Source organism: Brachyistius frenatus, unplaced genomic scaffold (assembly GCF_029030835.1).
Source record: "Brachyistius frenatus isolate BFR_SWC_R1_liver_20210118 unplaced genomic scaffold, ASM2903083v1 Contig_262, whole genome shotgun sequence".
Taxonomy (NCBI): Eukaryota; Metazoa; Chordata; class Actinopteri; family Embiotocidae; genus Brachyistius; species Brachyistius frenatus.
Genome location: NW_027210861.1, coordinates 339,702 through 355,000, shown reverse-complemented (window position 1 = coordinate 355,000; position 15,299 = coordinate 339,702). Strand labels below are relative to the sequence as shown.

The 15,299-nt window shown below is 39.8% G+C and overlaps 1 protein-coding gene across 4 annotated transcripts in view; it reads left to right on the top strand.

Moving 5' to 3' along the window:
• gbf1 (golgi brefeldin A resistant guanine nucleotide exchange factor 1) overlaps positions 1 to 9,525 on the top strand; it is a 78,966-nt gene extending 69,441 nt beyond the window's left edge. For 2 of the 4 annotated variants that reach the window (XM_069721365.1, XM_069721363.1), the window contains 8 exons: positions 461 to 669; positions 1,871 to 2,021; positions 4,057 to 4,187; positions 5,711 to 5,812; positions 6,368 to 6,481; positions 7,140 to 7,317; positions 7,570 to 7,758; positions 8,845 to 9,525. In XM_069721365.1, coding sequence (XP_069577466.1) covers positions 461 to 669; positions 1,871 to 2,021; positions 4,057 to 4,187; positions 5,711 to 5,812; positions 6,368 to 6,481; positions 7,140 to 7,317; positions 7,570 to 7,758; positions 8,845 to 9,098 — 1,328 coding nt within the window. In that variant the 3' untranslated portion in view covers positions 9,099 to 9,525. Of the gene's footprint in view, positions 1 to 460; positions 682 to 1,870; positions 2,022 to 4,056; positions 4,188 to 5,710; positions 5,813 to 6,367; positions 6,482 to 7,139; positions 7,318 to 7,569; positions 7,759 to 8,844 lie in introns of all 4 variants that reach the window. The other 2 variants (XM_069721364.1, XM_069721362.1) reach the window with 1 other exon arrangement.
• Positions 9,526 to 15,299: the final 5,774 nt, after the last annotated feature.

Genomic DNA, 15,299 nt, shown 5'->3' with positions numbered 1-15,299 from the left:
TATTGGAAGGTTTATTACTTTGTTATGGGACTTCTTTCCCTTCAGATACACCACGGCGTGCTCTCTGCTGGGTTACTGACGGCTCAGTAAACTCAGGTCACCAACCATTAAATAAAACACTTTAATTGGTGCTGATAACCTCCGATCACCTCGTCCGATTCATGAATTCATTGTTTCATTTTGAAGCAGTGACTTTATGTTGTTACTTCATTCATTATTTTGCCTGGTTAAATCACTGAATGTTATTGTGAAGTGGTACATGTGGTTGAGTACATCGGGGTACATGGTCTGTAAGGTTTGGGGTCTTCCATCTATGACCTTTCACCTTTACACTTTAACCCATCGACCTCCATGTTGTCAGAAAACATTTCTCACATTTAATGTCTTCATAATAATAAAAGACAAAATCACACTTGAAATCCCAAAAAGTCAAATCAGATGTTTTCATTTTAATTTGCAGGTTACAGAAACCACGACAAGAAGAAGAGCCACAAGTACGACTCCTCTAAGTCGCGGATGAGGAAGAAGGCCGGGGGGAGGGAGAGGGACGGGGGGGGGGGAGCCAGACGAGGAGGCGGCCGGGCGTCCAGCCAGCGGCCGTCACGGTCTCACAGCGACGACGAGGAGGACGAAGGCGTCCCAGCCAGCTACCACACGGTGTCATTACAGGTTAGTCAGGATGTAAGTACCATCACCCTCTTTACCCTTCTACCATTGGTCACTACGAGCTCCGCCTCTTTTTTAGTGTCAACATGCTTTTAAGATCATCGGGTCCTCCAGACTGACGAGGTCGTTGCATCACGACGCTTTCAGGAAACTTCAGGACGTTTAGGGAAGATGTAACTTAATATCATGACTTCAATACGTTTTCTTCCAGCTGTCATGTGGAATAAAATAACCTGTAATATTATCAGATAAAGTCTAAACTCCTGATTACAGCTCTGATGGGACTGTAACGTTAAAGGATAATTCCACCATGTTTTTATCCTGTCAGTGCTTCCAACTGTTAAATGAAACATTATCTCACCGAACTTTAATCATTCAGACTGCAGATTGTAGGAAACATGCCGAGTCAGCACACGTCCGGTCAGCGCAGCACTAATACGGGACGGAGGCAAATACTTCGTTATGCATTTCAGTTTGCTTACAAATCAGTGAACAAAATACAACATGTTGATTTGCAGCTTTCGATGTGTTGGTAGGAAGCAGCTCGCTGTTTCTCCTGCTGCAAGTGGCTAACCGTGTTCTGTTCGAGCATGTTTACGTCAGCGCTGAACTGTCCTTTGAAGTCGGAGCAGTAAAAAGTCTCATTATTATTGTCCAGCAGTTACAGATTTTAATTCCTCCTAATAATCTCCTGCGTATTTAGCTCGTCCGATTAATACATTTATTCTTTGAGTTTGAATCGGCAGCTTTAAGTCGTCGTTACTTTATTGAGTCTTTCTGAGGCTCTTGCTGTTAAATCAGTGACTTTTCTTCCTGCTGTTCTGATTTAGTTAAAAAAAGAAAATGCCATGAGGTCAATATGTTGACACGTCCTGATGTGTCAGGATTAAATAACAGCACATCAGTATTCCCCTTCCTTTCTCCATAATATATGTATTATATGGTTAATAAGATGGTGGTCAACCAACATGGATGTTATAAAAATGATATGAATATCTTCTGTTGTTAACGCTGAGCAGTGTTATAAGAATACATATGTAGATGTTTATGAAGAGTTCTCCACAGCATGATTTCATATCTTTATAAAATCATATAATGCAGCGTTACCAGATAGTATCAAACACTCGTCACTCCACGCTCAGCACTGACCGTCTGTTGTACCGTCCTCCATCTTGTTCACGCTGCTGTGTTGGTGCTGCTGCAGCTGTTGGACCTGATGCACACGCTGCACACCCGCGCCGCCAGCATCTACAGCTCCTGGGCGGAGGAGCAGCGCCACCTGGAGGCTTCAGGCAGGAAGATCGAGGCCGACTCCCAGACTCTGTGGACCAGCTGCTGGTGCCCCCTGCTGCAAGGTAGAGCTACAGGAGATAGACCAGGTCTACAGGAGATAGACCTGATCTACAGGAGATAGACCAGATCTACAGGAGATAGACCAGGTCTACATGAGATAGACCAGGTCTACATGAGATAGACCTGATCTACATGAGATAGACCAGGTCTACATGAGATAGACCAGGTCTACAGGAGATAGACCTGATCTACAGGAGATAGACCAGGTCTACATGAGATAGACCTGATCTACATGAGATAGACCAGGTCTACAGGAGATAGACCTGATCTACAGGCGATAGACCAGGTCTACAGGATAGACCAGGTCTACAGGAGATAGACCAGATCTACAGGAGGTAGAGCTGATCTACAGGAGGTAGACCAGATCTACAGGAGATAGACCAGATCTACAGGAGATAGACCAGGTCTACAGGAGATAGACCTGATCTACAGGAGATTGACCTGATCTACAGGAGATTGACCATGTCTACAGGAGATAGACCTGATCTACAGGAGATAGACCAGGTCTACAGGAGATAGACCAGGTCTACATGAGATAAACCAGATCTACAGGAGATAGACCAGGTCTACAGGAGATTGACCAGGTCTACAGGAGATAGACCTGATCTACAGGAGATTGACCAGGTCTACAGGAGATAGACCAGATCTACAGGAGATTGACCAGGTCTACAGGAGATTGACCAGGTCTACAGGAGATAGACCTGATCTACAGGAGATAGACCAGGTCTACATGAGATAGACCTGATCTACAGGATTTTTAATCAAAGGTTCAGTCTTTCTACCAAACCTGACATTTCAGGGACATCTGCTGATTATTTAGACAAGAATGAACAATTCATTCATACATGTCAGTCCAGACTCGTGTATAATATGTGCAGTGAATCCTTGTATCTTCACAATCACAAGCTGGTTGACAGTCGACGATATTTAAAATATGGATGTTCCCGTCAATAATCTACAAATTCTAAAACGTGCTTTACATCCATCTCTACTATCACCATAGTTACCAGGTGGACACCTGAGATGAGGGACGCCAGTTCAGTATCTGACTAAAAGAGTCATATAGCCCTGCCTCCCTTCTGTTCCTGAGTTATGGTGTTGAATAAAGGCTCAAAGTGTTTTTGGAGAACATTATTATTGCCATAATTTCCGGACTATTGAGCGCACCTGAATAGAAGCCGCACCCACTGAATTAAAAAAAAAAAGATTATTTTGAACATAAATAAGACGCACATGTCTATAAGCCGCAGGTGCCGACCGGTACATTGAAACAAATGAACTTTACACAGGCTTTAACGAAACACGGCTCGTAACAAAAATAAAAATGAGTGGTAAACAGTAGCCTACCAAGAAAGTCATCGGTCACTATCTTCCTCCTCCTGTGCACTGAAACCACTGACGTCATCTCCTTCGGTGTCGGAGTTGAATAGCCTCAGAATCGCTTCATCCGATGTTGGATCGTTTTCATTGTCGCTCTCGTTTCTTTCATTCGGAGGCAAATTCCCCGCTGAGCTCCTGCTGCCCTCTTCAACACGCAGCAGTCCAGCCTTTCCAAACCCGTTGAATCCATAAATTAGCCGCGTCATTGTTTAAGCCGCGAGGTTCAAAGCGTGGGAAAAAAGTAGCGGCTTATAGTCCGGAAAGTACGGTACATATAGTTCATCACGTCAGTATTTTTCTATTATTTATATATATATATATCTATATATATATATATACTGTATACATATACACGTCTGTCCATTATGAGAATACTATATATATATACTTAAATAAGTATATATATATAGTATTCTCATAACGGACAGACATGTTTTACCACAGTTCATCTTTTAGTCAAAGTGAACGTTTGTCCACATCTGAAGAAAGTCCCTCAAAGATCTTGTGTTCATGAACGTCGATGGACCGACGGTCAAATCGCCTCCGATCACGTGTTATCCTCGAGTTTAGTTTTAAAGAACTGTGACAGTATTGTATTTGTGATGATAAAGGTCTTTAGTTTAAATTTCCATATTAATATCCTGTGTGATATTTCAGGCATTGCTTGGCTGTGCTGTGATGCCAGGCGACAGGTTCGCATGCAGGCCCTCACCTACCTCCAGAGGGCGCTGCTCGTCCACGATCTGCAGACTCTAAACGCCACGGAGTGGGAGTCCTGCTTCAACAAGGTATTAGAGGGCAGAAGAATTAACGTCTGTGTTGAGCATCAAATCCTCCGTCTGATGATATAATATATCTACAGTGAAGGAAATCATTATTTGATCTCTTGACGATTTTTTAAGTTTGAACGAAATGAACGGTCTATAATTGTAATGGAGGTTTATTTTAACAGAGACAGAATATAAAAACAAATCCAGAAAATCTCAAATCTAAGTTATAAATTGATTTGCATCTGATTGTGTGAAATAAATATTTGATCCCGTAGCAGAACATGACTCAGTACTTGGTGCAGGAAGCGTTGTTGGCGAGGTCAGAGGTCAGAGGTTTCTGGTAGTTGGTCTCCAGGTTTGAACATCTCAGGAGGGATGTTGTTCACTCCTCTTTGCAGATCCTCCAAATCCTTCAGGTTTCCAGGCTGTTGCTCGGCAACAGGAAGCTTCAGCTCCCTCCACAGATGTTCTCTGGGATGAAGGTCTGGATACCGGCTCGACCTCTCCGTGACCTTCATGTGCTTCTTCTTGAGCCGCTCCTTTGTTGCCTCGCCGTATGTTTTGGGTCATTGTGGTGCTGAAGACCGTCCACGACCCGTCTTCAGTGTCCCGGCTGAGGGAAGGAGGTCGTCCCCCAAGATGTCCCGGTACGCGGCCCCGTCCGTCCTCCCCTCGATGCGGTGAAGTCGTCCTCTCCCCTCAGCAGAAAGACACCTCCAAAACAGAATGTCGCCACCTCCATGTTGGGCGGTGGGACGGTGGGACAGTGGGGACGGTGGGACGGTGTTCTCGGGTTCTAGTCAGCGTTTCTCTTCCTCCAAACACGGCGAGTCCAGTTGATGTCAAAGAGCTGGATGTTGGTCTCCTCTGACCACGTCACCTCCTCCAAGCCTTCTCTGAATCCTTCAGGTGTTCGTTGGTAAACTTCAGACGGGTCTGTCCATGTGTCTTCTTGAGCCGGGGGACCTCGCAGCGCTGCAGGACTTTAATCGTTACCGATGGTTTTGTTGATATTCTGTCTCTATTAAAATAAACCTCCATTACAGTTATAGACCGTTCATTTCTCTGTCAGTGGGCAAACTTACAAAATCGTCAAGAGATCAAATCATGATTTCCTCCACTAGATATCTACTAATACTGGATATTATAAACCACTGAATCACCTGCAGCTCCTTTTCTTACACTCTTCATGTAGTTTCAGGATCTTCATTAATACTGTGTGTGTGTGTGTGTGTGTGTGTCTCTGTGTGTGTGTGTGTGTGTGTGTGTGTGTGTGTGTGTGTGTGTGTGTGTGTGTGTGTGTGTGTGTGTGTGTGTGTGTGTGTGTGTGTGTGTGTGTGTGTGTGTGTGTGTGTGTGTGTGTGTGTGTGTGTGTGTGTGTGTGTGTGTGTGTGTGTGTGTGTGTGTGTGTGTGTGTGTGTGTGTGTGTGTCTGTCTGTGTGTGTGTGTGTGTGTGTGTGTGTGTGTGTGTGTGTGTGTGTGTGTGTGTGTGTGTGTGTGTGTGTGTGTGTGTGTGTGTGTGTGTGTGTGTGTGTTTGCAGGTGCTTTTCCCACTGCTAACAAAGCTGCTTGACAACATCAGCCCAGCCGATGTGGGAGGGATGGAGGAGACCAGAATGAGAGCCTGCACTCTGCTGTCAAAGGTTGGAACAACAGACACCAACATTTATATGAATTCATGTCTTTTTCATTGTTACATTTGAACACAGACAAAGGAAACATTTACCTGTTTTTCCTGTCGTTCTCTGTGGTCATTCTGTTCATTTTACTGTCCCAGCCGACAGATGTTGATGAGTGAACATGTCCAGAGACCCGTAACCATCTGTATTATTTATATAGCAGTCTATGATCATCTCACACGGTCCTGCAGAGCGATCAGAAGTGCTGTGAGAGTAACTCCTTCAAATCAAATGGAGATTCACAACAGACCAAAGAGTTTCTGTCGTCTCCCAAATACACAGCATGCATGATTTATAATAACTGGACATGTTTCCATGTGAGTGAGGATGTGATGTCATCGTTCTGTAATATGCCCCTCTGACTCTGTTATAATACTCCACCCTGGGAACTCCCTTCGTCCTCGTCTCCTGCTGTTCAGGTTGAACTGATCTCCTCCTCGTCCTCCTCGTCCTCCTCGTCCTCCTCGTCCTCCTCCTCCTCCTGCAGCTGTAGCTGATGTTTCTCCTCCTTCTGTCCAGGTGTTCCTGCAGCACCTCTCCCCCCTGCTGTCTCTGCCCACCTTTGCTGCCCTCTGGCTCACCATTCTGGATTTCATGGACAAGTACATGCACGCAGGATCCAGTGACTTGCTGGTGAGGACGGTGATAATACTCTCGTACGCTGATGTAGACGATGACGTGGTGTTAAAGTCATCTTCATTTGATTGCATCACACTCAGTATCAGATTTAGCACCAAATCCAGGAGCTGTGATTGTGTTGTTGTGGGTGAGAAACATGCATGTCTTCCAACGTGCTGCGAGCAGCCATGTGGTCGTGCTGGAGAAGTCTGTTGCCATGGCGCCCCAGCTCAGGTCGTTACCACTGAGTGTTTCCCCTCAGACGCCTCAGCAGGTCCCAGGAGAACTCGGCGTTGACAGTCTGACGAATTCATGGTGACACGACCCCACAAATGACAATAAACCCTGATGTCAGTCCTGACATGAAGCTTCTGTTTAAACTTAAAATAAAAGCTTGTGAGTTAGGAGGAAGTAGTTACCACCTCCAGGAACAGAACATATTAACAATGTTGATCCCAGAAGAACAACAGGGAGTCTGCAGGATGTGATGCAGGAAGACTGATCGACTCTGATGTTGCTGATGTGCTGTTTGTATGTGTCTGTATGTATTTATATGTGTCTGTGTGTATTTATATGTGTCTGTGTGTATTTATGTGTGTCTTTGTGTATTTATATATGTGTCTGTATGTATTTATGTGTGTCTTTGTGTATTTATACGTGTCTGTGTGTGTAGTTGGAGGCGATCCCAGAGTCTCTGAAGAACATGCTGCTGGTGATGGACACAGCAGGGATCTTCCACAGCGCCGACTCCAGGACAGGATACTCCGACCTGTGGGAAATCACCTGGGAACGAATTGTGTGCTTCCTGCCTCACCTGAGGGAGGAGCTCTTCAAACAGACGGTCATATCAGGTACACGACACATACACTCCATACAACATACAGCTGGTTGAAGGCCAGCGTAGCCATGACAACATACAGCTGGTTGAAGGTCAACGTAACACCATGACAACATACAGCTGGTTGAAGGTCAACGTAACACCATGACAACATACAGCTGGTTGAAGGTCAACGTAACACCATGACAACATACAGCTAAATGAATGACAACATGTATATACTCAAACAGTTTGGCATTGTTGTTTGTGCGGTCTTTGTGTTTAGATCCAGTACCCAGCCCTCCAGCAGAGCCCGTGCAACCGACCCCCCCAGCAGGCCGGCCTCCATCACCTCAAGTGTCTCCACCACCTGCCCAGCCTCCCTCCCCGGTCCCAGCCCCCGTCGGCCCTGCAGAGGCTCAGACCTCCAGCACGCCAGCATCACCCTCCGAGCCTCAACCAGCCAGTGCCAACGGTAAGAAGTCCCACCACTGTCTCATCACCATCACGTTCAGTTGGTTGCAATCTGCAGCCTCACCACTAGATGACACTTAATCCTTCACTCTGCTCCGTTTAGACAACAGTAAAATCCTTAAATAAATAACAGCTCTGACTAATAAGCTTTAAATTAGAAACGACTTATTTATACAACTTAAAAACTGTATATATATTTACAAAAGAAAATCTCAACCTTTGGTCCATTTACTGGCTTCACTCTTAACCACATCTCACTTCCTGTCACAGCTCTACAGCAAATACTGCTGTTAGTCATCTCCATCACATAAGACACCAGAGTCTGCGATTAACTAATGACAATACCATTAAAACATTCTCCAACCAGGCCAGGTAGTAAATTTAAACTCCACAGACTGGATATAAAAGAGTTGGTAGCTTCAGGTCTGTAAAATGGTTCTGATCCAGAAGTGTCTTCAGCTGCAATACCAGCGAGTGCCACTAGAGGTCGGCTCCAAAAAGCCTCCGGCTCCATAGACTCCCATTCAACTTCTCTCATCAAATCCAAAGTGAATAAAATGTGTCCATCAGTTATCTCGGTGTTGTTAGCTAAAGTCACTCCTTCTTATTAGTTTTCTGGAGGTCCATCTGAAAATAATCCCTCATTCATTAGAAAAGAAGATTCAAGAAGACCTGTTTTGGGGGCGTGTCTGTTTGATTGACAGGCCTGTGGTGCAGTCAGGTTACAGCTATCGGTGGGCGGGACGTAGTATCGTCAGGTTTCCGATCAGATCTGTCAGATCCACCGCTGGCTCCTCCCCCAGCTCGTCCAAATATGGTCACTTCCTGCTCCAAACCGCTCCGAACTAGCAAAGATGGTGACGGACAGAATCTGAACTGGAGGATTCATAACGTTCACAAACCAATGATGACATCACTGATGGTTGATGACATCACTGATGGTTGATGACACCACTGATGGTTGATGACATCACTGATGGTTGGTTCTTGGTAAACCTGGGTATGAAGGACCTCCAGTCTCCATTACTGACCTGTTTGGTGGAACGGAGACTGAAGAGTATTAAACTTGTGTTGTTGTGTCTTCCAGGATCGGACCGATCGTCTCCGGCTCCTCCCACCGTTCCCACCGTGCCGGTGCCGTTAACGACGTCTCCTCCTCAGGCTTCGTCTCCTCTAAGTCATTCTCCTCTCATCCTGCAGCCGCTTGCCTCTCCCCTTCAGGTGGGGGTCCCGCCCATGTCCCTGCCAATCATCCTGAACCCCGCCCTCATCGAGGCCACGTCCCCCGTCCCGCTGCTCCCCGGTCCCAGACCCACGAGTCCCTCTGAAGAGGTGAAGTAGAAGCCGTGCCCTGAAGGCCGACCTCTCTCTCTCCAACTGGACCCGACTACGACTTCAGGAGCTGCTCGTGTTTCTGACACCATGAAATATGTACGACAGAACTAATTCTATAAATTATACCGCCTTAGATTTAAAGGAACAGTTCCCCAAAACATGTGACGCCGTTAAAGAAACACCTTTTATTTGTGCCATTCGTGCGTTTGTTCTAATCCCACATGACTGAACACGCTGTGACATCACGTCCAGACGTGTAGCGATGACATCACGTCATCAGGGACGTGTTTCTACGAAGGTTTGAGCGGTCAGTGGAGTTACGAGGTTTCATGGGGCGGACTGTCGGGACAGCGGGTCACTGACTGAGTCCAGCACTTTTAAAATCAATGCATTGTGTACATTTTAGACAGACAATAAAAAGGATATATGATCATTTATAAGTCTGGTGGTGTTTTTTTCTTGCTATCTTAAAATCTCTTGAAAAGACCGAAACCAACCGCGTGTTCGACTTTCTCTAAAAACAACAAGAAGTGAACTCCAGTTTGAGATCAGGAGGAAATGAAGTAAGTTGCTGACTAATCGACATTTGGTGTTTTGATGGGTAACCATGGCAGCAGGGTCATGTGGTCAGATGAACTTTCAGTGTGTGTTTGGTCATGAAGAGTCAGAACCACACTGAGGCTTCCTCCTGTTTTTAATGGAACACTGTGATACTCTGTGTTGGTTCTGGTTCTGAACTCTGTGTTGGTTCTGTTCTGAACTCTGTGTTGGTTCTGGTTCTGAACACAGAATCGTTGGTAGTAAGAAAAAATGAAAGTCCACCAGCAGCAGAGGACAGGTGTGACAGTCGTGACCACTTCCTGTGTGAAGGCTGAAATATCGGTCATGACATCACAGCAGGAGGAAGTTGGAGCTGATTAAAGTAGAACAAATATGATGACCTCATTAATGTGCTTCATATTAAAGATGAAGCTGGACAGTAACGAGCCTCTGATTCACATCCACAGACAAACCTCTCCATTTGTTGGGGTTTGGTTTCAGAGAAGTCCGGTTAAGGTCGTTCTCCCGGAGACGCCGACCCGCTCGGCTCCACACAGATCCGGGGTGTGTGTGTGTGTGTGTGTGTGTGTGTGTGTGTGTGTGTGTGTGCGCCGCTGTCTGCCTTACAGGACTCTTCAGTTTATCAGGACGTGACGGTAATACAATGTTATAATGTCATGTTATAATGTTATAATGTTATAACGTCATAATGTCAATGTTATAATGTTATAACGTCATAATGTTATAATGTTATAATGTCATAATGTCAATGTTATAATGTCATAATGTTATAATGTCAATGTTATGTCAATGTTATAATGTCATGTCATAATGTTAGAATGTTATAATGTCATGTTATAATGTCATAATGTCATGTCATAATGTTATAATGTTAGAATGTTATAATGTCATAATGTTATAATGTTATGTTATAATGTCATAATGTCATGTCATAATGTTAGAATGTTATGTCATGTTATGTCATAATGTTACAATGTCATAATGTTATAATGTCAATGTTATAATGTCATGTTATGATGTCATAATATCATAATGTTATGATGTCATAATGTTATAATGTCATAATGTCAATGTTAGAATGTCATGTCATAATGTTAGAATGTTATAATGTCATGTTGTCATAATGTTATAATGTCATAATGTTATGTCAATGTTATAATGTCATAGTCATAATGTTATAATGTCATAATGTTGTCATAATGTTATAATGTTGTCATAATGTTATGTTGTCATAATGTTATAACGTCATAATGTTATGTCATGTTATAATGTCAATATTATAATGTTATAATGTCATAATGTTATGTTATAATGTCATAATGTTATAATGTCAATGTTATAATGTCATAATGTTATAATGTTATAATGTCATAATATTATAATGTCATAATGTCATAATGTTATAATGTCATAATGTTATAATGTCATGTCATAATGTTATAATGTCATGTCATAATGTTATAATGTTATAATGTTATAATGTCATAATGTTATGTCATAATGTTATGATGTCACAATGTCATGATGTTATAGTTATAATGTCATAATGTTAGAATGTTACAATGTCATAATTTGGGCGGCACGGTGGTGCAGTGGTTAGCACTGTCACCACACAGCAAAAAAGGTTCCAGTTTCAAATCCGGTCCTGGGCCTTTCTGTGCGGAGTTTGCATGTTCTCCTCCGGGTTCTCCGGCTTCCTCCCATCATCCAAAAACATGCACCTCAGGTCAGGTTACCTGGCGCCGCGCTAGTGGCAGCCTGCTGCAGCATCTCCCCCCTGAGAGCCCCCCTGCTGTAGTGAAGAAATTTCCCCTCGGGGATTAATAAAGTGTATAAAATCAAAATAATGTTATAATGTCATAATATTATGTCATAATGTTATAATGTCATAATGTCATAATGTTATAATGTCATGTCATAATGTTATAATGTCATAATGTTATAATGTTATAACGTCATAATGTTATAACGTCATAATGTCAATGTTGTTATAACGTCATAATGTTATAATGTTATAATGTCATAATGTTATAACGTCATAATGTCAATGTTATAATGTTATAACGTCATAATGTCAATGTTATAATGTTATAACGTCATAATGTCATAATGTTATAATGTCAATGTTATGTCAATGTTATAATGTCATGTCATAATGTTATAATGTTATAATGTCAATGTTATGTCAATGTTATAATGTCATGTCATAATGTTATAATGTTATGTCATAATGTTATGTCATAATGTCATGTCATAATGTTAGAATGTTATTATGTCATGTTATAATGTCATAATGTTATGTCATAAAGTTATAATGTCATAATGTCATGTCATAATGTTATAATGTCATGTTATGTCATAATGTTACAATGTCATATTGTCATAATGTTATGTCATAATGTTATGATGTCATAATATAATGTTATAATGTCATAATGTCAATGTTATAATGTCATGTTATGATGTCATAATATAATGTTATGTCATAATGTTATAATGTTAGAATGTCATGTTGTCATAATGTCATAATGTTGTCATAATGTTGTCATAATGTTATAATGTTATGTCATAATGTTATAACGTCATAATGTTATGTCATGTTATAATGTCAATGTTATAATGTCATAATGTTATGTTATAATGTCATAATGTTATAATGTCATAATGTTATAATGTCATAATGTTATAGTGTTATAATGTCATAATGTTATGTCATAATGTTATAATGTCATAATGTTATAATGTCGTGTCATAATGTTAGAATGTCATAATGTCATAATGTTATGTCATAATGTTGTCATAATGTCATAATGTTATAATGTCATAATGTCATAATGTTATAGTTATAATGTCATAATGTTATAATGTCATAATGTTAGAATGTCATAATGTCAATGTTAGAATGTCATGTCATAATGTTATGTTATAATGTCATAATGTTATAATGTCATAATGTTATGTCATAATGTTATAATGTCATGTCATAATGTTAGAATGTTAGAATGTCATAATGTTATAATGTCATAATGTTATGTCATAATGTCAATGTTATAGTTATAATGTCATAATGTTATAATGTCATAATGTCAATGTTAGAATGTCATGTCATAATGTTAGAATGTTAGAATGTCATAATGTTATATCATAATGTTATGTCATAATGTTATAATGTCATAATGTCATAATGTTATAATGTCATAATGTTATAATGTCATTTCATAATGTTATAATGTCATGTCATAATGTTAGAATGTTATAATGTCATAATGTCATAATGTTACAATGTCATAATGTTATGATGTCATAATGTCAATGTTATAGTTATAATGTCATAATGTTATAATGTCATAATGTCAATGTTAGAATGTCATGTCATGTTAGAATGTTATAATGTCATAATGTTATGTCATAATGTTATAATGTTATGTCATAATGTCATAATGTTATAATGTTATGTCATAATGTTATAATGTCAATGTTATAATGTTATAATGTCATAATGTTATAATGTCATAATGTTATGTTGTTATAATGTCATAATGTCAATGTCATAATGTTGTTATAATGTCATAATGTTATAATGTTGTTATAATGTCATAATGTTGTTATAATGTCGTAATGTCATAATGTCATAATGTCATAATGTCATAATGTTGTTGTCACAATGTCATAATGTTGTTATAATGTCATGTTATAATGTCATAATGTCATGTTATAATGTCATAATGTTATGTCATAATGTTATGTCATAATGTTATAATGTCATAATGTTATGTCATAATGTCATAATGTTATGTTATAATGTCATAATGTTATGTCATAATGTTATGATGTCATGTCATGTTATAATGTCAGTTATAATGTCATAATGTTATGTCATAATGTTATGTTGTTATAATGTCATAATGTTGACATAATGTCATAGTTATGTTATAATGTCAGTTGTCATAATGTCATGTTATGTCATGTTATGTCATAATGTCATGTTATAATGTCAATGTTATAATGTTGTTATAATGTCATGTCATAATGTTGTTATGTCATGTTATAATGTCATCATGTTATGTCAGTTATAATGTCATGTTATGTCAATGTTATAATGTTGTCATAATGTTGTCATAATGTTATGTCAATGTTATAATGTCATGTCATAATGTTATGTCATGTTATAATTTTTTAATGTCATAATGTTGTCATAATGTCATGTTGTTATGTCATATTATAATGTTGTTATAATGTCAATGTTAGAATGTCATGTTAGAATGTTGTCATAATGTTGTTATGTCATAATATTATGTTGTTATAATGTCATAATGTTATAATGTTGTTATAATGTCATATTATAATGTTGTTATGTCATAATGTTATAATGTTGTTATAATGTTGTTATGTCATAATATTATGTTGTTATAATGTCATAATGTTATAATGTTGTTATAATGTCATATTATAATGTTGTTATGTCATAATGTTATAATGTTGTCATAATGTTGTTATGTCATAATATTATGTTGTTATAATGTCATAATGTTATAATGTTGTTATAATGTCATATTATAATGTTGTTATGTCATAATGTTATAATGTTGTTATAATGTCATAATGTTATAATGTCATAATGTTACAATGTACTTTTTACTATGTAACAAATATAATGTAAAGAAAGTGCTCAGCTTGTTTGTGTGTTTGTGTTCAGATGTGATCCTGCTAAGAACTGACTTCACCTGATATCATGTCATTTATAATATTTCATATATCTGATGAACTGTCACATTCACACATTTAGATCGGACCGGGAATCAAAGCATCTCATGTTGGTGTCATATTTCATCCAGTCAACTGAACTGAGCTTTATCTTTTCATGAGGTCGTTATTCAAATCAGAGAAGTTTTATTAACAGGTCGTGTGCACTTCCTGTTTCTGTCCTCACATTCATTAACTTCCTGCAGCGTGCAGGTTCGACAACACAAACATCGATGATCTGAATGTCACTTTCTGAAAAGTGTCACAAAATAAATCCAGGAAGAATATTTCAGTGGGAAGAAACATCCCATTTGGAGCAACACATTTCTGGTGAGACTCATCCTACAAAAAAGAAACTAACCATCAGAGTCTTCCACGAACTTCACCTGTTTCCCAGTTCTTATATATATGGAGGCGTCTGATTGGTCATAAATTCATCAGATATCCATGAAGTATCTTCAGCCATGAGAGGAACCAGATGTTCGGTCTCTTCCTGTTTCACTCAGCTTCACTGATAATATTCAGGAAACGTCCACCCATCCACTGAGGTGTCGACCAATCAGTGACCAGGGTTGGCCTTTAAGTGAGATGATGTTGAAGTCAAGTGTTTTTTAATTGTTTAATTTATCTAAATGTGTTTTGGAGCACACTGATTGGTGGAAGCTGCTCCAATAGTTACAGACTCAGTCAGAGGTACCAGAACCAGAACCAGTCTTTTTTTATAAACTCGCTACCATCACGCAGCCTCTGATGTCACCGGACTATGTCTCTATTTTATTCAGTGTCGGGGACACGATGAAGAAACAGAAACAGAGGAGGAGCTTTAAATGTTCTAAACAACAACAACAACAACTTTATGTGTTCAAGGCTGCTCACATTGAATATTTCCTCGATTTAGGTCTT